Here is a 25293-nt window from a genome sequence, read left to right as displayed (position 1 = left end):
AATGAATGACCCTCTCATATAAGCAGTATCATTTCCAATATTCTACAAAAACGTGCCTGACCATGGGGAAATATTGCCTTTCTTGGAAACAGGTTGATTGCAGGAAGGGGATCTGCCTCAGTAAATTCCATCTGACCTCTCATTGGAAAGTGGACGTTAAAATGATATCACACACACAAATACAGTCAATCCAAACAAGAAGCAAGAAAAAACAAAAACGCAAGGACATGGTACAAGTACTGTGTTATTGGACATTCAGGAAAATAAAGAAGATTTCACGTTTCGAGCAGAGCTCTTCATCAGAAATATAGAAAAAGTCTAAAGAGGGAGAAAGAAAATTGCCAATGATACATACGTGGTAGGTGTTATTGGTGGCGACAAAAAGGGAAAGAGAAAAGTGGAAGTAGAACAGAAGATAGGGAGGAGGAGGAGATAAAGTGGGTCGAGTCACAGAGAAATTGTAATGATTTCCCCAATCAAGGTGTAGAGTGGCATAATCTGAATGAAGAAGAAGAGTAATCTGGAGGTACATTTCAGGAATTAAGGTACTCCAAAGTCAGTCAGGAGGCCAGGGTCCATGTGAACATGTGGTATATAGTCAATCTGAACAAGCAAGAGAAAAACAACATGAGGACGTGGTACCGTGTTACTGGACACTCAGGAAAGGAAATATATGGAAAAAGCTATCTTCAAAAATTACTTTAGTAGCAGACACACAACAGTGACTGCTGAAGAGCCATGAAGATTTTCTGACTTGATAAAAGGATTCTGTTATAACCAGCAGAATATATCTATCCTTTGATGCCTTGCACTCACCTCTTCTTCGGCAATGGCTGTATGGTCAACCAATACCTTGTTAGTGGAACTGGCAGACAAAAACTATATGGAAGCCCACCAGTATATCATTACTATATTTATCCTACACCAGAGCAGCATCCAATTAATAACCATCTCATAAAATTACTTTGGAAGATGGGAATAATGAGCAGGAGCCATAATAAATAGCAGCGGAGCCTTTTTGAGGCACCCAAAAACGTTTCTCATAAAAAAGAACTTAAATATAAATCCTTTAAGATTCTGTTGAATTAGGTACTTAAATAGAAGCAGCTTACTTGGTCAGTATAATCTGCACACCCAAACAATATTAATTGAATACTGAATGTCAAGACTCCGTGCAGGGGGTATTTGTACCTGATATTCCTGCCGTGTGTGCAGACAATGCAACCCAGCCAAGTGAAGATATCTGCCCTTGGTAATTCAGACCTGTACTTTCTATAGTATTTCCAAAGTGCAGATTCCAAGTTAGGTGAAGAGAATATGAATGAGTAACAAAGATGTACAAGTGTCAATTCATTATGGCCATTTCAAGCAGCTCCATTTGATTGATTAATGAAAACATTCCATCAATTTGAAAGAAACCATTCTCATCAGATGACCACATAGACTTCAAACATAAAGGATAAAAAATAAAGTTATATCCTTTGTTTGAAGTCTATGCAGTCATCTGTACATCTCTGTTGCTCATTTAGATTCTCTCTCTCTCTCTCTCTCTCTCTATATATATATATATAGGCACAATATCTCTGTGTGTGTGTGTGTGTGTGTAGTCTCAATTTATATGACCCACCTTAGCTACATTTTTCTATAAAGAAGGCAATATTGAAATGACCGGATAAAAAATATAACTGAACTGATTTTTGTTAATTTGATATATTTCTTATGCTTTTTTATTTTTTTTTTAGCATCAACTGGCTCCAGTGATGGTAAGTGACCACTAAATTTTGATTGAATCCCAGTTAGGGCAACGATGGTCATAGTAGTGGGGCACATTCCACACAGGGGATAGTGTTAAAGGCTATACAGAATTGCAGTTAAAAAAGTGGTCCAGAAGTTAGTGTTATTTGCTGTAATCAAAAGAGTGGAAGAAGTGTCCAGTGTCAAGTGAAGGAATCACTGTTCACTTAAAAAACTCTGTCAATCATTTCCATGTAAATGTTGAAACAGAAGGAATTATTAGAAATATTATTTTGATTATTGAGAGAAAAGAAATGAATTTTTAGAGTAATAATAGTTGTAACCCTGGAAATATTGTAAGCGGTAATATAACAACTGTAACCAAGTGGTCACGAGTTCAAAACTTACTCCTGCTGTTGTGTTAAATGCTAAGGTATAATATTAACTCTTCTTGTCTGAGTTTACATGAATGACAATGAGTTCGATTATGCCTCAATGGTTGAGTGAGTTGCATTATTTTTACTGAGCTGTAAAATATCCATTTCAGAATTTAGGGACTGAAAAAATTTTAGTTTATACAAACATGGTCATCTCTTGAAAGGTTTTATACTTCAAGAGTTTACAGCAGGCAGACTTTGCTGTTAGCATATTCCACCTCAACCCACCAAAATGTTTTTTTTTTCTTTTGTAGAAATGTGTTTTATGATAGAGACTAATTGAAGGTGTTTTTTTTTTTTGTTTTTTATTTCAGCTGCTAATTCTCTACTGATGGTGTGCAGTACAGGGTTGATTATGATGAATATCATTCAGACATGGCTCAAGTGATCCTGTTTCCCTGGTACTCTTCACTGAAATTTAAATATTTCTAGTTTATACCTTATGGAAAAATTCTAAATTATTAAAACATTTCAAAATCAAGTATTTCAGATTTTATATTAATGACTTTCTAAATAACTGGTTGAATATTTTGTAATACTATTTTCTGGAAAATAAAGACAATAGATTCTCTTGGAATTGGTTCCATGGCTGTGAGGTAATTTATGTTTGACTGCTAACATGGTCATGGGCCATAACACTTGAAGGATAATTAGTCTTCAATATGAAGGACATCCAACTGGAAAAATCTATGCAAATGTCAAAATTTGCATAACCCTCCAACCCATTACATCCTAGAACGAAACATAATAATGAAAGTAATGTTTTTTCTGATAGAGATGAGAAAGTCTTGTAAGAATGTCACTTGTCCTCATTCTCTAAAGTTGAGAGATGCTGCTTAAATCTGTATGTGATGTCTTTAAATCTTGCCATAGGAGCTGGTTTCAAGACTTTAAAGCAGCTGTGTGTTTGAATATTGCCCCAACTAATTCCTCACCAGGTCAACATTTAAGAACATGGGCCCATGTTTTTGATCCAAGAAAACCATTTGGTCTCAAAATCTTCTGCTGATAAACTTTCAGGGTTTTCCTGTAAAAAGTAAATAAAAGATACAGCTGTAATGTTTGGAGTACATAGAAAGAGAGTACAGATTATTAGAAGTGTTGTAACAGTATGTGTTATGTTAGGAGGAGAAATGTTGACGTCTGCTCTTTTGTGATTACAGAGTAAGTCTGTTCAAATGACTGCACTACTTAATATATACATATTTGTTTATTTGAAGCTTCACAATGTCGCTACTCTGAGTTTTTCCATTCTTTATTCTTCACATTATTTTCTTCGCAGTGAAGAACGGAAATGAAAAACGTGACGAAGTGAAATCCCAGCTCGGAATCCATGAATAAACTCTGTTACGCATATTGAGTCAGTTTCTTCTCTCCTTTGCAACCCTCAACACCCGCACACTCACACGTGTAACTACATGCACTCACATAGATACAAAGAGGCACATGCAGGTTTATATATTTACATGTTTGTACATGCACGCGTATATATATATATATATATATATATATATATATGGCTGTATGGTTAAGAGGTTTGCTTCCCTATGGTTTTGGGTTCAGTTCCTGTGGTATCTCTTGGGTAACCATCTTCTACAAGCAGTAATATTTATTTGCAATCTTCTACACAAGGAGGAAAACATTATTTGATGAAGGTGGGTGACAGAAAGAGCACCCAGCTGCAGAAAATCTGCCTTCACGAATCCTGTTTGACCAATGTAAGCATGGAAAGATAGACATTACAACAATGATGATGATGGCTGCAACAAGATTATTGCTCTCTTAAAGCAGCCCAAATGTGGTCTTTTAGACTCCTATACTTTTTCATACAGATGTGGCAATGATGGGCACCTCTTGCAGCAGGTGTTCATAGTTACCACCTTCACCGACACTTGGCTTATGTTCCAGCATTGAAATTCATTGAGTGTTTGCTTTTTCTTTTTTCTTTGGCCATGGTCAGCCATTGTATGTAACACACAGCAAAGGTGACAAAAGGCCTTGCACAGAGCTGATTCCTAAAAAGAACTAATCAACATCATTAGACGCAAGTTGCAGGTGTTACATCAGAGTTTGCTTCTCCTGAGATGTCTAAAGACAAGGGGGTTTCTCACTCCTCGTTGGGGAATGACCATTGTTGACTCTACTTGAGTTTGTGTCCTTTGACAGGTTTTGTATTTTATATTGCAGGGTCTTTAAAAGCATTGACAGGGTTGCCAGTCGCTGATAGCCTGGACTGGGTTAACGTGTGTGTGTTTTACATATTTAGACTTTGAACCCTTTAGCATTTAAACCAGCCCAAATATTCTTCTGGTTTTATGTTCAAACCAGTCAGATCCAGTCTCTCACACCTACTCTATGAATAAGCTTCACATTTGACAGAATAATCTGAATGCTAAAGAGTTAAAAAGCATTTCTTTTATCTGAATGAAACATTCACCTCGGAAGACGAATGTTGAATTTTCATCCACCTGTGTCAGCCATTTATGAGCAGATAACAAAAACGGAGCAGGGCTTGACCAGCCAATTACAGCCAGAAATACAAGTTTTAACATGTTGCATAGCGATTCTCTTGACCAAAATAGAAGAAATTTGAAATAAATTAAATTTATGGTTCTCTATTTGAGAGGAGAATGTCACATATTAATTGGAGTTAAATGCAGAGAATCAGACATTTTTTTCTTTGCTATGGAACTACTTGAAAATGTCAAATCAAACATTTTTTCCACAAAATATATTTGTAAAACAGGAGTATATTCTTTTATTCTTGGACGTGTTTCAGCCAGGTGGCTGTGGTCATGCTGGAGCACCATCTTATAATTCTAAGGAAACAATCAGCTGGCACCTTGGCCATTATAGACTCTTTCAATATCAATCCATGTGCATTATTATAGACTAAGGTCAACTTCAGAGTCAGACACTGGGGTTGATGCAATCGACTGGTCCCTTGTCCTTACAAAAATATTTCAGGCCTTGTGCTTATAGAAGAATGGATTATTCTTGTTATTAAAAATCCTTTGAATCCTGCATTGTGCCATATCTTGCCAAGTGTCATCTTGATCCCTGAGGAAATGACGAAGGGCTCGAGAGATGCGTCAAGCTAAGTAGAATCTGTGTTCTCCATTATTATATAAATACATGAGCGAGTGTATATCATTCTGTTTGGCCATAGTGATACGAATAACCATGCAATTCATATAAAAGATTATCATCTGACCTGTTGATTGACCAGTTTGTCATCTGATGCTGGCAATTCTGTGTTGTAACCAAGATCTTGTGACACAACCTGTATAAACAAAATATAGAAGAATAATGAGGAGAAATTCCCAAAAGATTAATCAGTTACAACAATTTTAGGGAGGATTACATTTTCTTAAGTCAGTTTCAGGATTTGAGCATAGAAAGTGGAGGGTTGTGAGGTCTTTAGGGTCGTGTCGAGGGTTACTCAACTCGCTGGTGCCAGGAGAAAATGCAACAAGCATGCTGTAAAATGGTTTGTGATAGGAAGAGCATCCATCCAGCCATAAGATCTAAACCAAATGACAGTTATGACCAGTAGTTCTAAGAAATGGCCCCACACATCCAACCCATACCAGCATAAAAAGCAGACATGGTGATGATGACCAGTCCCAGGAAGATGTAAAGTGAACATCAATGGGATGAAAACACAGCAATCTACAGCTTCTTCAGAGGGGGGGTCAGTGTTAAAATAAGAGGCAGGAATGTCTTGATACTACAGGATCCAGGGCTGGACTCTACCTTCATCAAAACCCTTCTCCCTCCACAGAAACTGAATCTTAGTCTTTGATATGGGAAAATGAAGGATTCAAAGGATTTTTAAGAACAAGAATAATCCTTTCTTCTATAGACACAAGGCCTGAAATATTTTTGTGGGGACGGGGGACCAGTCAATTGCATCAACCCTAGTATCTGACTGGTACTTATTTTACTGACTCTGAAAAGATGAAAGGCAAAAATCAACCTTGGTGGAACTTGAACTCAGAATGTAAAGACAGACAAAATATTGCAAAGCATTTTGTCTGATGTGCTAACAATTCTGCCATCTTCTATAAATAGTAATAAAATGTTTTCTTAATATTGACCAACCTCTTTGATTGTTGTTGTGATGGATTTGCCAATCTGGAATTGTTCAATTGCTGAATTGACCTGGAAATGAAAGAAAGAAATATTTGAAACCAAATTTAGAATATTTTAATTTACAATGTCATTTGTTATCCTCTCATAACATCTTGTGGTTTAATGGGAGGCTGGAGACAAAGGGATACATTGCATAATATTTTGTGGTTTAATGGAGATATGAAAGAACATCTCTCTTAGCATTTTGTAATTGTGAGGTGGGTGGGTGGGAGTGCTTTTAAAACTGGGAGAAAAGGAAGAGCATCCAGGTGTAAAAACTTGGCTGAAATAAACTCCCATCCAGAAAAACAAACATTAAACAACCAGACAAAGGATGTATGTCTAAATTGTGAGGAATTTCACCAGAAAACACAGAATATTGTTTGGAAAAACAAGAAAACATGCATCGTCTTTAAAACAAAATATAATATTTTGGGGAAATGGAAAACCAATTCCTCAGAATTGAGAAATGGGGAAAAGTTTAAAATATTTGACTTACCTTGTTAAATAATGTTTTATGGCGTTTCTTAACAAAAGATGAAGTCGTCTTCAAGGTGTGTGTCAGTAAAGAGCTGATGGAGGGCAAAATGGGAAATGAATTTACATCGTTTCCAGTTTAGATAAGAAATTAAAACAAAACCCACAAGTTTTCAACATTTCAATGATTACTACTACTACTACTACTACTGATTCTACCACTGTTATTGCTATTGCTGCTACTGCTACTACTACTACTACTGCTACTAATAATAATAATCCTCTCTACAATCGGCACAATGCCTGAAATTTTGAGGGAGGGGGCTAGTCAATTACATCAAGTCCAGTACTCAACTTGTACTTGTTGACCCTGGAAGGAAAAAAAAGGCACAATGAACTTCAATGGAATTTGAACTCAGAATGTAAAAAGCCAGAACTATTGGTTCTGCTATTTCACCTTTTGCTACAAATAACAACAACAGAAATTGTTCCAAATGTTGACACAAGGTGAGCAACAGTTCTTGTATTCCTTAAAAAGGGGGTAACATGGCAAGGCGCATCTCAGCTGTGTAAATAGTAGGCAGCTTGTGAAACGCTTTCCCATGTTTGCAATGATCAAAGTAGAGTTTTCTATGGATCCTCTCTTGTTGCCGTGCCATCACTTTGTTTCCAAGCAACGTAATAATCTCCCTGTCTGTTGAACAACGAACAAGCTGGAGATTTTCATGTAGAGAACGGCAGACAAACAGAATCGTTTGAAGGAAACTTTCTTCTATGCAAGAAATGCTACAATGTGTCAAGACATGTCAAGAAACCTGGACATGTTGGGGGACATTAAGTAAAAGATACGGTCAGGAAGTCATTGTTTGCAAAACAGAGAATGCAAAAGAAAGACAAACTCATGCACACATATATACACATATCCACACACACGGGCTTGGACTTTTGTTAAGTGTTAGGACAGAAACAGGTTTACTTACGAACATCGATGAAGACAAGTTAGATATTTCAAAAGCGTGACATCTGGTTCTGGACTGTTGTGGTCAGTGACACCTGGCCAAAGACAGTTGTAGTGGTCAGCTGTAGATGTGGTCTCTGTCTGTGGACAGTTGTGAAGGTCCTTAACATCTGGCAGTAGACTATTGTGGTGGTCAGCTCTACATGTGGTCACTGGTTGTACACAGTTGTGGTGGCCAGTTGTGGATGTAGTCTCTAGCTGTGCACTGATGTGACAGTCAGTGACATCTGGGTGTGGACTATTGCAGTGGTCAGTTGTAGCTGTAGTCTCTGGTGAATAACAGTTAGTCAAAGCCATCCAAAAGTGGACATTGATTGGATGAAGTATCAGCAGTTTATGTAAGACTTTCTTGTTTTCTGTGGCCAATGGACAAACAGAAGAAATAGAGACAAGCCAAAGCGAAAACTCTGTGTGTGTGTGTGGTGTGTGTGTGTGTCCATCAACACAAATGATAGGATGGGGCATGATCCAGCAGCAGAAATAAATGTTTTTAACCGCCCACCCCACCACATTGGGCAAGTTCCTCCACTATAGTTCTGTCAGACAGAAACTCAAAAAGCATGTGTGTGTGTGTTTACATTTGTGCTATTCTGAAAATGACCCAGTTTTGAGGGGTAACACTGTTGTTGTTTGCCCTTGTCAACTGCTGGCTTTCTGCCTTCAAAAAAGTGTGAAATTAAAATATCTGTTACTTGGAAAAAGACAAACAGATCTAGCTTAGCAAGCGGAAGAGCAATCTGATTGTAAAAGAAAGTTTCAAGAATCTATTCGTCTAACCCCTGCTAGCATGGTAAAACAGATGTAAAAATGAATTAGTGTGTGTGTGTGTGTGTGTGTGCGTGTGAAATCATTATTCTTTCAATGGCTACTTTTCCATGTTTGCATGGGTCAGACAGGATTTTTTTGTATTTCTACAGCTGGATACCCTTCTTGTCACCGAAATATATGGGGAAGAGGATTTGAAAATGCTGAGGTCTTTTAAAGATGTTTATTGACTTGACCAGTTTCACTTCTTTTTTTTTTTAATTTTCAAAAGTAAAGTGTAAGGCTTTGTGTAGCCTTTGTAGTGTTAAACATTAGTTAACATATATGTATTAAAATACAGAGATAAGAGTCTTTGACAATGATTAAAAGAGGCTTTGTGTTTAAACAGTTTATGTAAAAGTGTTCAAAACAAGCAGTAAAATAAATTCATAATTGTTTATAAGTTCATCAAAAATCATGATTGTTTATAAGCATGTATATACAGAAAGAATTTGTAGACTGTATTTGATAGGAGAAAGTGTGTATTGCTTTGTCGTTCATCAGAAATCATAATTTTTTATAAGAATTTTAGGAGAATGACCTAACTTTTTTCTTCATCTCTAGTCATGTGAGTATGTGTACATATATATATATATATATATATATATATAGATTGCTTAATAAAGAGAATGAATGGGAGAAAGAGAGCCTGCCGTATGTCGACCCAATAGAGGGACCAGCTATCCGAGTTGATAGTACCAGGGTAGATAAAGCAATTAAGAGTATGAAGACCAGGAAAGCCCCCGGCCCATCAGGAATCACTGCAGAGATGCTCAAAATATCTGGCAGTGTTGGCTATAGCCTAGTCACCCGTATTACGAACCAGGTGATACACGAAGGAGTCATACCCAATGACTGGTGTAGCAGCATCATAGTCAACTGCTACAAAGGTAAAGGTGACGCTTTAGATACAAATAATTACAGAGGCATCAAGCTGTTAGATCAGGTTATGAAAGTTACAGAGAGGGTCATAGCCCAACTAATTAGGGAGCGAATCAATTTAGATGAGATGCAGTTTGGGTTTGTGCCAGGTAAAAGCACTACTGATGCCTTATTTCTAGTGAGACAGTTGCAAGAGAAATACCTAGCTAAGGATAAACCTCTGTACCTGGCTTTCGTTGACATGGAGAAAGCCTTTGACAGGGTCCCCCGATCCCTTATCTGGTGGTCAATGAGGAAACTTGGGATAGAAGAATGGTTAGTGAGAGCTGTGCGAGTCATGTACAGAGATGCTGCCAGTAAGGTGAGGGTTGGAAATGAGTACAGCAATGAATTCCGAGTAGAGGTAGGGGTCCACCAAGGTTCCGTCCTCAGCCCCCTCTTATTTATCATAGTCCTCCAGGCAATCACAGAGGAGTTCAAGACAGGTTGCCCCTGGGAGCTCCTCTATGCTGATGACCTTGCCCTAATTGCGGAGTCACTATCAGAACTAGAGGAGAAGTTTCAGGTGTGGAAGCAAGGTCTAGAATTGAAGGGCCTTAGAGTCAACCTAGCTAAAACCAAAATCCTAATAAGTAGGAAGGTAGATAAAACACAAACCCCTTCAGGTAGATGGCCCTGCTCAGTATGTAGAAACTCTATAAGATGTACCCGGTGCAAGCTATGGACACATAAGAGGTGCAGCAACATCAAAGGCAGGTTAACTAGCAAGTTAGTTTTTGTTTGTGGCAGATGTTCAGGTGCAATAAAGACTGTAAACAAACAGGAAACAACTTCTATCTCATTCCAGGGTGAAAAACTAGAGGTAGTCGATAGCTTCCGCTATCTGGGCGACCAAGTTAGTAGTGGGGGTGGGTGCGCAAGAAAGACGATTGCGCTGGTATGGACATGTGGTGAGAATGGATGAGGATAGCTGCGTGAAAAAGTGCCACACCCTAACAGTTAAGGGAACCCGTGGAAGAGGTAGGCCCAGGAAGACCTGGGCTGAGGTGGTGAGGCAAGACCTTCGTACATTGGGCCTCACCGAGGCGATGACTACTGACCGAGACCTTTGGAAATGTGCTGTGCGTGAGAAGACCCGGCAAGCCAAGTAAGATCGTTGCCAGTGCCCCTGGACTGGTTCTTGTGCGGTTGGCACATGAGATGCACCATTTTGAGCGTGGCCGTTGCCAGTACCGCCTGACTGGCTCCTGTAGGATTTTCGAGCGAGATCGTTGCCAGTGCCCCTGGACTGGCTTGTGCGGGTGGCACATAAAAGACACCATTTCGAGCGTGGCCGTTTTCGTGCAGGTGACACGTAAAAGCACCCACTACACTCTCTGAGTGGTTGGCGTTAGGAAGGGCATCCAGCTGTAGAAACTCTGCCAAATCAGACTGGAGCCTGGTGTTGCCATCCGGTTTCACCAGTCCTCAGTCAAATCGTCCAACCCATGCTAGCATGGAAAGCGGACGTTAAACGATGATGATGATGATGATGATATATATATATATATATATATATATATATATATATAAATGTCTGTTTGATGTCACATAAAACAATTTCACACCCATGCCAGCATGGAAGGTGGATGTTAAACGATGATGATGCTTCAAATGAACAATTTTTCAAGCTCATCATATGGAAAAAGGTGTTCACCTCTATTTTGGAAAACCAAAATGGAGGCTAACACCCTTCTCCATGTGGTCAGCTTGAAAAATTAAGACACTAGGATATTTTCCTACTTTTCTTAACATGAAACCATTGGTAACCTTAAATCACAAATAAAGAAATTATATCCACCAATGTGGTGTTGAGCACTCATTTTCATCGTTCGACATTTAAGTATATATATATATATATATATATATATATATATAATAGTATATGGACTGTTAGATATGTAATTCGTCTGACGTTCCGTGTGTCATGTGGTTCGTCTGAGTTCATTGTTTCATTGTTGTTGTCTTGTGGGACTGTCGGGGTAAAATGTCATTGATATATATATGGCGGATATGACTTTTGTTTATTCATAACGAACATTGGGTGAGTGCGTTCTTTGTATGTAATTGAACAATAAATGTAATAATTAAATTGTATAACTCGTTGTGTTATCTCTGCGAGTCACCTGAGGGAAACATAACAGAGTTTATTGGCGTCGCCGATAGGATACATGCTTACTTTACCGTAAAATTATTCATCGTAATAACAATGGCTGAAAAACAGACAGTAGAGCTTATTAAATTGTTTAGGGAACAAATGGATAAGCAAATGCAACAACATCAGAGAGATATGGACGCTCTGTTAAAACTGTTTGGTGCTCGCCAAGTTGAAGGCGATTCTAGTGGCTATTTTTCAGCTGCTTCAACAACAGTGTCGATTCCACCATTTACTGCATTTGATTCAGCGACAGAACTATGGCCTGATTACTGGTCAAGATTCCGTACGTTTGTGGCTGCTAATGCTGTACCTGAAAAACGCATGGCACAAGTGTTCCTGACCAATCAGACTGCTACTGTTTACAAACAACTTGCTAATCTGGCTACCCAACAAAATCCGCCTAAAGATATCAACAACTTGATAATGGACGAAATCGTTGACTTCATGAAGGAACAGTTCGACCCTAAACTTTACATTGTGAGAGAGCGTTTCAAGTTTTGGAGTGATATGCAGCGGAAGCCAGGCGAAACTCTCCAGGAGCTGGCAGCACGTATACGCCAGGATGCAGCTACCTGTGATTTTCCAGCGATCACCAACCCACAGGATGAAGCTCTGAGACAGAGATTCATATGTTCGGTTAACAATGAAGCGGTTCTGAAGGCGCTTTTTAAGATAAAAGACTCAGAACTAGATTTTGCCCGTGCTGTCCAGGTTGCCATTGAGACTGAAGACGCAGCAAAGGTTGCAAAAGAAACTGTATACGGTTCCAAAACCAAGCAGGTGTACAAGGTCCAGCAGAACAGGAATAAGAGTCCTCAAAAGAAACATCAGCAGTCTTATTCCACAAACCAGGAGAAATGCTACCGATGTGGAAAGGCCCACAAAGCAACAGACTGTCCTTTCAGGGAAACCAAATGTCATTTTTGTGACAAAAAGGGTCATTTGCAAGCGGTGTGTAGGAAAAAACAACATCAGCAACGCAATGGTCATTCACAAACTCCCGTGAAAAGAATCACAAAAGCTGAGCTAGTCAAGGCGATCCTAGGTGAAGTTTCCCGAGACACTCATAGTTTAATTGTGCCAGTAACAATCCAGAACAGACTGTTCACAATGGAATTGGACACTGCTACTACAGGCAATTTTGTTTCCTTGTCAGTCTGGAAACAACTTGGAAGACCAAAGCTGCAAGATGTCAAGCATCGCTATGAATCTGCCAGCAAGCACAACCTGCCTGTTCTAGGAACTTTCATGGGCCAAACCAAGGATCCAACAACTGGTAAGCAGGATCTTATACCTTACATAGTCACCAAGATCTCTGATCTTAATTTGCTGGGTCGGAATGCTATCCAGACTCTGGGAATTTCCGTAGACACTGCTCTAGGTTTGAAAAGCATAGACAGCCAAGCTAAGAGGGAAGGTGCAGAAGGGATATACCCAAAGACCTCAAGTGAGCCCTATGTTTCCCTGCAGCAAGATTGTCACATGTGTAATGAATTTCCAGATCTTTTCAAGCAAGAATTGGGATGTCTCAAGAACTTTGAACTGGAAGTGAAGTTCAAATCGGATGCAACACCAGTCTTTCACAAGGCACGTCCGGTCCCATTTGCTCTTCGTGACGACCTGGCCAAAGGTTACGAAGAAGGCATCGCCAAGGGAATCTGGAAGCCAGTCCAGTTCAACGAATACGGAACGCCAGTGGTACCGATTCGTAAAGCACACACTTCAAGCAACCTGAAGCCCAAACTACGGATTTGTGGTGACTACTCTGTGGGAATTAATGACCAACTTGCTGATCACCGTCATCCAATGCCACTCCCTGCTGAACTGATGCAGAAACTCGGAGGTGGATTCGGATATACAAAGATAGACCTTGCTGATGCCTATAATCAGATCAAGCTGGCTCTAGAAAGTCAACACAGACTCGCACTCAGCACTCACCGTGGAGTACTCCTGCAACAACGACTCCCTTTCGGAATCAAGTCAGCACCTGGTTACTTTCAGGAGATCATGGAAAACCTGACCCATGATCTACCTGGAGTGGCCGTCTTCCAGGATGACATGCTCGTCAGTGGGAAAGATGCAAACAGTCACTTAAACAACCTAAAGTGTCTGCTCACACGTCTAAGCGACAATGGACTCAGATGTCGCCGTGAAAAGTGCCAGTTTGCACTACCCAGTGTAGAATACCTTGGACACATTTTGTCGGCTGAAGGGATCACTAAGGGATCCTAAGTCGAAGCAGTCTTAAAGATGCCATCTCCAACGAACGAATCAAGCTTGAAATCTTTCTTGGGTTCAGTTCAGTTTTATGGAAAGTTTATCCCAAACCTAGCCAGTATAGCAGAGCCACTCTATTGCCTTACAAAAAAGTCAACTATTTGGAAGTGGGGAGATGAGGAACAGTCAGCTTTTGATCACTTGAAGAATGTACTTTCATCAAGTCAAGTTCTGATACACTTCGATCCAAACAAAACTTTGGGACTGGCTTGTGACGCATCAAACGTTGGTATTGGAGCAGTCCTGTTTCACCGCTATCCTGATGGAAGCGAGCGCTCAATAGCCAATATGTCCAAGACTCTTACTTTTGCACAGTGTAACTACAGTCAAATTCAAAAGGAAGCCCTAGCTAACATATTTGGCTTGCAGAAGTTTTACCAATATTTGTACGGTCGTAAATTCGTACTCATGACTGACCACAAGCCACTGACATCACTATTCAGTCCGAGGAAAGGGACGCCACTTCTCGCTGCTAACAGACTAGCACGATGGGCCCTGTGGCTGAACCATTTTGACTACACCATTGAATATCGGAAATCAGCAGATCATGGCAATGCTGATGCCCTCAGTCGCTTGCCATTCGGTGATGACAACGACTTTGACAGAAAGGAAAATGGTGAAGACATAGACATGGTGTGTGCCATCAAAGCTCTTAGTATTCAAGTCCAACCTGTGGATGCTAACGTCCTCCGTCAAGAGTCAGGGAAAGATCCAGTGATATCTACAGTGATGCGCTACGTCCGTGAAGGCTGGCCACCAAAGAACATGGAGATCAATGACGAAGTCAACAAGTTCCGTAAGTTATCAAACTCACTTAGTATCTGTCATGGATGCCTTATACATGGATCTAGAGTTGTGATTCCACATAGCTTGCAGCCAAAGATCCTCAATCTTCTGCATCTCGGACACTTTGGCATGGAACGCATGAAACAGCTAGCAAGAACTGCTGTATATTGGCCTGGTATCGATGCTGCTATAGAGATAGCCAGTCGACGATGTGATTCATGTAACGAACATCAAAGGCAGCCATCTAAGCCTCCAGTTCACCCATGGATGTTACCAGAAAAGCCGTGGAGCCGCTTACATCTGGACCATGCAATAAATTTTATGGGTAGAGATTGGCTGGTGATCACAGATGCTTATTCCAAGTACCCATGCATTCATCCTACTTCCTCCACGTCCGCCAAAGCCACTTTAAATCTGCTTGAGGAAGTCTTTGGGCACTTTGGATTTCCTCACACACTGGTCACCGATAATGCACCAACTTTTACGTCTGAGGAGTTCCAGAGCTGGTGCAAAGAACGCGGGATCACACACCTGACAGGGGCACCTTACCACCCAGCTACCAACGGAGCAGCGGAACGTTTGGTGCAGACCTTCAAACAAGCTCTGAGGAAGTCTTCTCTTCCGCCAACACGAGCACTTCAAGAATTCTTGATGCAGTACCGGAGAACACCAACATCCTGTGGATTCTCTCCAAGTGAACTTTTGAATAACCGGCAGATACGAACAAGGATTGATTCTCTGCTGCCATCGCCAACACACATTGCTCAAGGCAAACAGTCTAAGGAAGCACATAAGTCTCAGGTGACTCCAAGCTCGGCTGATGTCGCTAAAGTTACCAGGCAGTACAAGGCCGGAGATCCTGTGTATGCACTATACTATGGACCTCGCCGAGACAAAGATCCCCGATGGGTACCAGCAATCATTAAGAAGTCATTGGGTACTCGCTGCTTTAATGTGAAGGTCATACCTCATGGCCCGATGTGGAGACGACACTGGGAACAGCTGCGACCGCTGTACACAACTGAGGAAGACAATGAACCTGGTGATGCAGAAAACACTGTATTTGAATTTGCAACAGATCACCCGATGGAGATCTCGGAAACTGTGCCACTAACACAAAGACAAACCAGACCGCCACATCAGCAACAAGAGTCTACTACTAATATCCAGCATCATCATCATGACCAACACGATTCTACGATTACTACTAACCAGCAACAATGAAACAATGAACTCAGACGAACCACATGACACACGGAACGTCAGACGAATTACATATCTAACAGTCCATATAACAAGATGTCCTTTATGTTTATTCTACATGTATGATTTTGTAACTCCTATTGGGAAATGAAACACATGTAATGGTGAAGAAATAATACCAAAATTTTTTTTGAGTCTCCTGTATTGATATGTAATAACTTTATGAAAATTGCTTCTCAGGATATTTCAACTCTTGTCCATGCTTCACACAAACGTAACATCTGCATTTTCTTTTGGACAACTGGAATAAGCAGACGCGATTCCATTGGATTATAACCCTATCCACATACTATTCCCTGTGTGCGTGCTAGGATACGGAAATGTGTGTGTGTGCGCATATATACACACATATAAACAAAACAAAAGTGGATGCAAGACACCAAAAAAGAAACAATTTCCAATGTCAGTGAATGACAATTGTTGATTAATGTTTACCTTCAGATTCTCCAACAGCAGTGTAAATGTTGTGTAGCAGGTAGAGGTGCCGTGTACGATGTGAAGGGATTACAGCTTGATGATACTGGAACCATAAAACAACAAATCAGTACAAAATAATTTAATACATAAACATTCACTCTTCTTACTTTCCCTCTAATGTATATTTATCTTCTTACCTTCCTTTCAACATAACTTTATCAAGGAGAGAGAGAGAGAGAGAGTAATTAAGAGACACAGCAAAATGTGACTGATGTAGTCAAGAAATGAATGAGCTTCACCTCACTCTTGGAGTATTCTACATTTTATTGGAATGGTCTGAAAGAAGGGACTGTACCTATGGTATCCAAAGGCTTTTCAAGAATGGTTATTGTTCTTGTTGAATGATTTTAAGTCAATGATGATCGAAGGAAAAAGAGGATTTTCCAGAGGACAACATTTTGGTGGGGAAAAGGACTGGACAGAGAGGTTAGGGTGAGAAATGGTGGGAGACAATAGGAATGGCATTGATAACATTGCCAAACCTACCTGTCAGAGAGAAAGGGGCTTTGTCTTTAGGGGCCAGAAAGTACTTTGACTCAGCAAGACAAATGTGGAACCCCATATTATGGTGACTTTTACAAAAACCTTTGGATTACAGGATTTACTTGATCAAGAGTGACCTGGGTCTGAACACCACACCTGCAATCAAAATGCTACTACACACACACACACACACAAACTGTCATCATCATCATCATCATAGACTACATGTTGTGGAGATTGCTAGCATCTAAATCTGTCCAATAGAAATTGCTGGCATGCGAATCAGTGCAACAGAATGAAATGGAAAGTTGTAGAACTCTCTGGAATGTTCTAATGGCACAGAGCTGTATAAGCAGAGCTGGTAGAGGGACGTTTCTCCTTTTGCCTTTGTCTCTTTTTTTGTTAGACACACAGTTTGAGAGACAGATAATAAACCTGTCTGTGTTCTTGTTTGTGAGTGAACAAGAGAAGAACTACATAAGAAAGCTAACCTGGTAGATTTAGAAATCTCCAGGCACCAAAGAATCTCGTGGGTCCTAAAAAAGATGAAAAGCAGCGCTAACCCTTTTCTTTGCCTCCCACTCCTTAGATTACGGAAGAAAAATGCAATATTGGTGAAGAAATATGGACTGACCAATTTGTTTGCAATGTGGATGGCTTGATGGTGGTTTCCTGTCATTAGGTGAGCTCTGGCCAAAGACTCTGTCATGTCTTGGTGCATTGAAGAATTATGTTCTGGGAGAAGTCCTGCAATAGAAGACACACATTTAACAGGTGATGGAACAGCAGCATAAAGACACTGATGGACGAGGAGGTGTAGTGAGGGTGACAGTAGTGGTGGTGGTGGTAGTGGTAGTAGTAGTAAGACGATAAAATGGAAGATATTAGCCAAGGCTATTTTACAAAGGGTCATCCTAACAGAAACACCAAAAGCTCCCTGGTTTCTGTCATTAAACACAGAATTAAGCTAAAGTTGGTTATTTAAAACTGATGGCACATTCATTTAATATTTATATTACACACACATATATATATATAAAATTTGTGTCTAATATGAAAAGGATGTGTAAGGTGCAAGATGGCAGAACCATTAGCACATCGGGCAAAATGCTTACCAGCTTTTTGTTCGTCTTTATGTTTTGAGGTTGGATTCTGCTTTTCATCCGTTCGAGGTTTAATGGGTCAATCAAATAAGAGCCAGTTGAGCACTGGGGTCAGCGTGATTGACTTACCCCTCCCCTAGAACAGCTGGCCTTGTGCCAAAATTTGAAACCAATATGTAGTATCTAACATTAAAACTTCACCAGTATATATATATATATATATATATATATATATATAGTGTAGTATATTGCCACTTAAGTGTGGCTGACCCCTAGGGGTGGATGTTACTGTTGCTTTTAGCCCCAGGAGGACATCTCCTCCAGCTGGCTTATCGACACACGACTGTGTCCTGTTTGCCAAGGGAGTTATCCCTCTCACCTCGACCAGCAGCACGAACGTATCCGGATTTCAGGGTTATTTCCCTTCGTCGGCGTTCGACAGCTGATGACCTTGGTGAGAGAGACAAAAACCTGGCAAACCTTATATGTTCTTTTCCAGTGAAATTCTTCACTGATATTGAAAAGGTGAAAACAAGCAATGTTAATTCTCTAAATGAAGTATTAACAGTGACTGCACGATAAAGTGTAGTATATTGCCACTTAAGTGTGGCTGACCCCTAGGGGTGGATGTTACTGTTGCTTTTAGCCCCAGGAGGACATCTCCTCCAGCTGGCTTATCGACACACGACTGTGTCCTGTTTGCCAAGGGAGTTATCCCTCTCACCTCGACCAGCAGCACGAACGTATCCGGATTTCCAGCTGGAGGAGATGTCCTCCTGGGGCTAAAAGCAACAGTAACATCCACCCCTAGGGGTCAGCCACACTTAAGTGGCAATATACTACACTTTATCGTGCAGTTACTGTTAATACTTCATTTAGAGAATTAACATTGCTTGTTTTCACCTTTTCAATATCAGTGAAGAATTTCACTGGAAAAGAACATATAAGGTTTGCCAGGTTTTTGTCTCTCTCACCAAGGTCATCAGCTGTCGAACGCCGACGAAGGGAAATAACCCTGAAATCCGGATACGTTCGTGCTGCTGGTCGAGGTGAGAGGGATAACTCCCTTGGCAAACAGGACACAGTCGTGTGTCGATAAGCCAGCTGGAGGAGATGTCCTCCTGGGGCTAAAAGCAACAGTAACATCCACCCCTAGGGGTCAGCCACACTTAAGTGGCAATATACTACACTTTATCGTGCAGTTACTGTTAATACTTCATTTAGAGAATTAACATTGCTTATATATATATATATATATATATATATATATATATATATATATATATATAGACAATATATGAGGTGTGTGAGTATATTTCTTTCTTTCTTTATTGCCCACAGGGGGCTAAACAAGGACAGACAAAGGGATTAAGTCAATTACATCGACCCCAGTGCATAACTGGTACTTATTTAATCAAGCCCAAAAGGATGAAAAGCAAAAATGACCTTGGCAGAATTTGAACTCAGAACATAAAGACAGATGAAATACCGCTAACAATTCTACCAGCTTGCTGCCTATATACACACACACACAATAAAGATGCATTATCAAGAGTTTAATTAGCTTACATGTAGTTCAAATATGTGCGTATGTGTGTGTGTGTGCTCTGTCTTAGAACAGGGAGATTGTATTCCTGTATGTTGTAGCAAGTGATTAGAAAGGTTGGCCCCAGGAGATCAGCAGGTTATAAAACACTGATAATGATATGAGAGGTGTATATTAGAGATCTCACCAGTATATACACATTATATGTGAGGTGTATATATTAAAGATTCCCCTATATACACACTAGATATGCAAGGTATGTATACTACCTATATACAGATGACATTTGTGATATTACTGATCAATAACAGTCACTTACCAATAGCTTTGTCATATTTCTCGATGGCCTCCAAATAATTTCCTTGTCCGAAATGGAAATCAGCACTAAACTTGAGATGCTGCAGTTTTTCTTCATCTTCTTTAGCAACAGCATTTTCAAACCACTGACAAATACATCAACAGACAGATAAGTCTTCTACAAGTAATGTTAATGCTTCACCAACACCAACCTAACTAAAAACAATAACTTATAATAAAAACTCTTTGGATGGTAGAAAGTTTCCATTCACTTATTTAATTAACAGCCAAGATTTTAATAAGCTGTGGGGCTGAAATCATGTGGTGCACAAGTAGCCACATGATAGCATCATGGTGGTGTCCTGGCTTGCTTTCATCCAAATTAATTGTTCTAAATGTGAACAAACTTGCTGTCTCATTTCTGAAATTATAGCATGTGATTTGGGACATGAAATGCTATAATCTTAATTTAGGAGAATGAATGAAGTTAATTAGAAAAGCTTTTAAACAACCAAGAAATCGGTTGATGTTCACAGGAAAAAGGAAAGACTGTGATGGCATGCACATGTGAGTGATGAATAACGAAACAAGATTAATGAGTGGTAATGGTGGGATGTAGATGTAAACCAAAGAGGACGGAGATTATAATAATTTGAAAACATTTGCATAATAAATGAGATTATAGATTGAAGGTTTGTGAAGCAATGTTATTGCTGAAGTTTTTTTTTTTTCTGATTGAGGTGGAAATGGTGGCTTACATGCTTTGCTGTTACATGTAATGAGAGATGTAATTATTGCTGTAAGGGGTCTTTAGACCAGTGCTCTGCAACCTTTTTTTTCACCTGCAGTACACTTATATTCTCTTCAAAATTAAGCATCACACCTGAACTAAAAATACAACTAAAAGTAGAGGGGAAAAAGTTATATTCAGGTTACACTGTGGCGCCCCAGTGTGCAGCAGCATATCGGATGCGGAGCACTGCTCTGTACCAAAGAAGTCATTCAACAAAGTCGTGACGTTTAGGCTAAGGGGAGACAACTCAGCAACTGTTTCAAAAACAAACTTTCAGGACATTCCGATTCTTTTCAGGAAAATAAATTTAATAAACCTCAATGATTGTGTCAAGCTCTTACGTCTGCTTTGGTACGGTTTTTACAGCAACATACCCTTCCTAACACCAATCCCTTTACAGAACACACGGAGTGCCTTCGTTAGTGCACAAGCATTAGTGAGGTTACCAAGTAATTTGCGAGACAAAAAGAAAAAAAAAAAGCAGCAATCTATTTATCAAATGTTTCGACATGGTTTAGACTAGCGCTGCTCAAAGTGGTGGTCCACGGACCGGTGCCGGATTGCAAGCTGTCAGCTGTCGCTACACAGCGAGTTTCCAGAAAAAAAACAACAAACATCATAAAATGCTTATAAAATATTGTATTATTTGTTTACAAAATATAAGATTTAAAAAATTGTCAATTTTTATTATATTCATAGTGTTTCCAGTATAAATTAATATTACTAAGAAATATTACCGGTCCCTGGCATATTAGAGAAAAAAAAAACTGCCAGTACACCACATCAGATAGTTTGAGAAGCACTGGTCTAGATAACTTTGTTGCCCTTCCTGTCACCAGCCCACATTTGTTTCCAAGCAAGATTTCCTTATGGCTACGGGACATGTCTCCACAAAAAGTTGGAAACATAGGACACTACTTGTATGATGGTGACACTCATTTACAACAATCATGTGATGTCAAGACAAGAAGACCCTCCCATATGTGTTTGTGTATATGTGTGTATACACACACAAAGCTTCAGTTTCTGTCTAGCAAATTCACTCACAAGGCTTTGGTCAATCCAGGGGAATAGTAAAAGACACTTGGCCGAGGTGCAACACAGTAGGACTGAACCCAAAACCAGATCACTGAGAAGCAGAGTTCTGAACCACAGCCCTGCTTCCACACACCGACACAAGATGACAGTGAAGGGACAAACCAATCGCATACTTACAAGCATTGAACAATATTTTGCATTGTAACAAGTTGGCAAAGGTTTCAACTCCTTTTTGTTGTCTTCATAAAAAGTATCATCAAAATTTAATCCAAGCTCCATTGTTGATGCTGTCACTGAAGTTTCATCTTCTCTCTCTCTGTTAATTAATCCTTACAGTTAAATATCAAAAGTTCATTAATCACAAAGTATTCATATTAAATTCACAGTTAAATCATCAAAATTCACACTAAACCTTATGGTTGATTAGAAAACGAAATAATAATAATAATCCTTTCTACTACAGGCAGAAGGCCTGAAATTTGGGGGAGGGGGTAAGTCGATCACATTGAACCCCCCCACCCAGCACTTGACACGTACTTAATTTATCAACTGCAAAAAGATGAAAGACAAAGTGGGCAGAATTTGAACTCAGAACACAGAGACAGGCAAAATGATTCTGCCAGCTTCCCAACAACAATAATAACTTCAAATTCACAAAACCAACCATTTTTGAGTTGGGCTGAATGAAGATGGAGCTGACTTGTCCACTTTGGACTTCCACGGTTTTTCTCCACAACACAGAGAACAAATATTTCCCGTTTAGAATTAACGGGTTACTATGGGGTCCTGAACATGCTAGAAATAGCAGAGAAATCTCCCTCAAACAACACTTTGTTTTGTTATTCTAAATAAAAGATGGGATTGTCCACTCAAAACGTTTCATGTCCACATTATAGTGACCATGGTTGTTCCCATGCTGTCTCAGTTTTCTAAGTGTATGTCATGTTAGGAAAGACTCCGGAGTGGGGTACTGTGGACGGTTGTGAGTTATTTCAGACAACAGTTCAAAACAGAACATTAATATCGGTAGATATTCACAGGGGAGTTTCAGACGGATGCAAAATCCTAGATAAATCTAATTATATGAGTGTATATGTATGTGTATACACACACAAAACAGTTCGTTGTAGAAGACAAAATTATTTGGGTGTATATGGAGTGAAAGTTGATGCAGTATCGGCGGAGAAACTCTAGCAGTGTAAGAATGGGTGTATATCTACATATACATACACATTTATATATATATATATATATATATACATACAAACAAATATAGTTGTATAAAAGAGAGTTTGATATAATATCAGATGCAGACAAGTTTGACAGCGTGTATGATGAAAGTACAATGTACAATTACAGTATGGTTTGAGGTATAAATTATTTTTTAAAGTGCACAAACCTTGTATAGTCGAACCTGTTAAATGGACAATTAGTAAGAAGACGACTGAGAAAATCATTATATCGTAAATATGTGTACTCTATTATATCTTCATGTATTATAATTTATATCATATTGCATATTAACGTACAACAAACATGTGATATGAGTATTATATTTAGTATAAAAAGAAGTTATATTATACGTAAATGTATGATATTTTACATAAAATGGAAACGAAGTTGAATAAAATATTTAGTTTACGTTAATAAGAGTCGGAAAAATGAAAGAATCTCACCATGTGTTTGTGTTTGTGGTTGAGGACAAGGGGAGACAACTCTAAATAAAGATGCTTCCTGTCTGTTGAGGCTTTCTTAGTTTTGCTTCAGCTTCCCCCCCAACATCTTTCCAACATTTCTTTTTACTTTATAGGTTAACAACAGCAACTTATTTTACATTTTAGTCCAGATTTGTCGCTCATTTCACATCACGTTAGACATACACAAATAGACACCGGACTTCTTTTACACGTGCTCTATGTTATCCCCACACCGCCCAGAAATTACTGTTGCAGTTCTTCAGGTCTTTTCTGATGAAGAAAACTGCATTTGAAAGAATTCGGTTGCTATTTCAGGCACATACTGTGTTCACAAACAGTCTTCTTTCTTGGATTGTCTCTCATAATGCAGACTTAACCGATGAACCACTCGTCTTTCTCCATCCTTAGCCGCATCTTCTTCTCCAGACTCTGATACACTTTCATTTTGCTATGCTTCAATGTATCTAGTTTAAAGATTTTTCTTCGTCAGCAAGGTACGGGGACCCCACACCAAATTGGGCAATCTTATGGTACTAGTCCTGTGTTGGAGAGAAACAGGGAAACGACGTCATAAAAGCGGAAGAGAGCGCGATTTATTTTGAAGAGTTTAGGGAATTCCGTCCCTAACACCGTAGTGAAGATCGTGCGGGTGTTACGGAAAAGGCTGATATTTAGGACTCGTACCGTAAGATCGCCCCAACGGCGATAGAATGAAATTTCAAAATGAGTTGAAAACTAATTATTTTCTTTTTTTTTTTTTGGTGGGGGGAAAAGTTAAGAAATTAAAAAATTTTAATGTTAAAAAGAAATTTTGAGAAAACCAAAAAGTGGGTGGAAGAAGGTGGAGTACCTATTCATCGTGTTCCATACTGGGGTCCAGCTGTAAAACCATGCCAAAACAGACAGAAGAACCTGACACAGCTCTGTGGATGGCCGATTCCTATTAAATCAGTCAGTATGGTGGGAAGATGCATTAAATGACGATGAAAAATACTGCAGTATATATTAGTTTAAGATTTTGGCACAAGGCCAGCAATTTGGGGGGAGGGGGTAAGTTGATTACATCAATCCCTAGCACTCAACCAATACTTATTTCATTGACCTCAAACAGATGAAAGGCAAAGTCGACCTGAGTGGAATTTGAACTCAGAATGTAAAGACTGGATGAAATGCCAGTATTTTGCGTGGCATGCTAACAGATCTGCCAACTCTCCACCTTGACTGCAGCAGATATTAATTGAGATCAGTGACACTGTTGCTGATGGTGTCTTGTAGCCAAAGTGTCCATAACTGGGGGTTTATTCATTTATTTATTTTTAGTCAGATTCAATTTCATTAGGACTGTATAACAATCAGCATTAACACTCAACCAGTTTCTGCATAAAGTGAAAAATATCTCTGGCTGATAACAGAATAATCTGCTTGTACAGGTCACGTGGGTGGAGGAGGAGAGAGGCAGACAAAGGAAGGGGGAGATTACGATTGGTTGAACCAGTTAAAATAAATGCCTGCTTTGATATCAGTAATTGACAGAAATCCATAATTTCTTCTTTATCTTAAGACAGACATTTTCTTCCAGATCCTGATGTTACTCTACAATTAGGATGTCTACATTATCACCTGCTTCAATACTGCCATCATCATCATTGGCATCATCCCTTAACGTCTGGCTTCCATGCTGGCATGGGTTGAATGGTCCAACAGGATCTGATGTGCCAGAGGATATCACAAAGCTTCAATGTCAATTTTGGTACTGTTTCTATAGCTAGATGCCCTTCCTAGCATGCCAACCACTTTATAAACCATACTGAGTGCTATTTTCATGGCACTGACACTAGAGAGGCTGCCAA

At 39.5% G+C, this 25293-nt stretch overlaps 2 protein-coding genes across 8 annotated transcripts in view; one reads left to right on the top strand and one right to left on the bottom strand.

Moving 5' to 3' along the window:
- The window catches only part of LOC106882898 (uncharacterized), an 18886-nt gene extending 15359 nt beyond the window's left edge, over positions 1–3527 (top strand). Inside the window, exons 4-6 of one of the 2 annotated variants that reach the window (XM_089338630.1) lie at positions 1743–1763; positions 2486–2572; positions 3454–3527. In XM_089338630.1, coding sequence (XP_089194756.1) covers positions 1743–1763; positions 2486–2559 — 95 coding nt within the window. In that variant the 3' untranslated portion in view covers positions 2560–2572; positions 3454–3527. Of the gene's footprint in view, positions 1–1742; positions 1764–2485; positions 2656–3453 lie in introns of those variants that run through there. The other variant, XM_089338629.1, reaches the window with a different exon arrangement.
- On the bottom strand, positions 227–24097 carry LOC106882897 (uncharacterized). 6 transcript variants are annotated; one of them, XM_014933722.3, is made up of 10 exons: positions 23423–24097; positions 21924–22062; positions 19938–20061; positions 17604–17716; positions 16445–16529; positions 7763–8156; positions 6805–6877; positions 6276–6335; positions 5386–5454; positions 227–3198 (listed from the first exon to the last, which is right to left on the bottom strand). In XM_014933722.3, the coding sequence occupies exons 2-10, from the start codon at positions 22023–22025 to the stop codon at positions 3118–3120; spliced, it is 1101 nt and encodes a 366-aa protein (XP_014789208.1). In that variant the 5' UTR covers positions 22026–22062; positions 23423–24097; the 3' UTR covers positions 227–3117. The 6 variants fall into 6 exon arrangements, 5 of the variants coding, with proteins under 5 accessions (XP_014789208.1, XP_014789207.1, XP_014789206.1 ...); XM_014933721.3 differs by having other exon boundaries at positions 21924–22075; positions 23423–24090; XM_014933720.3 differs by having other exon boundaries at positions 21924–22075; positions 23146–23431.
- Between the last annotated feature and the right edge of the window lie 1196 nt (positions 24098–25293).

The sequence above is a fragment of the Octopus bimaculoides genome, chromosome 20 (genome assembly GCF_046866305.1).
Source record: "Octopus bimaculoides isolate indiv1 chromosome 20, ASM4686630v1, whole genome shotgun sequence".
NCBI lineage: Eukaryota > Metazoa > Mollusca > Cephalopoda > Octopoda > Octopodidae > Octopus > Octopus bimaculoides.
This window is presented reverse-complemented; position numbering and strand designations above follow the sequence as displayed.

Bases quoted from the DNA above. Each gene is read 5' to 3' on its own strand.
- LOC106882897 (XM_014933720.3), bottom strand. From the start codon at position 23,203: ATGATTTTCTCAGTCGTCTTCTTACTAATTGTCCATTTAACAGGTTCG. The intron at 22,076-23,145 runs GTTTGTGCACTT...TTTAACTGTAAG, and splicing joins AACAGGTTCGACTATACAAG to GATTAATTAACAGAGAGAGA. The intron at 17,717-19,937 runs GTAAGTGACTGT...CTTCTATTGCAG, and splicing joins GAAATATGACAAAGCTATTG to GACTTCTCCCAGAACATAAT.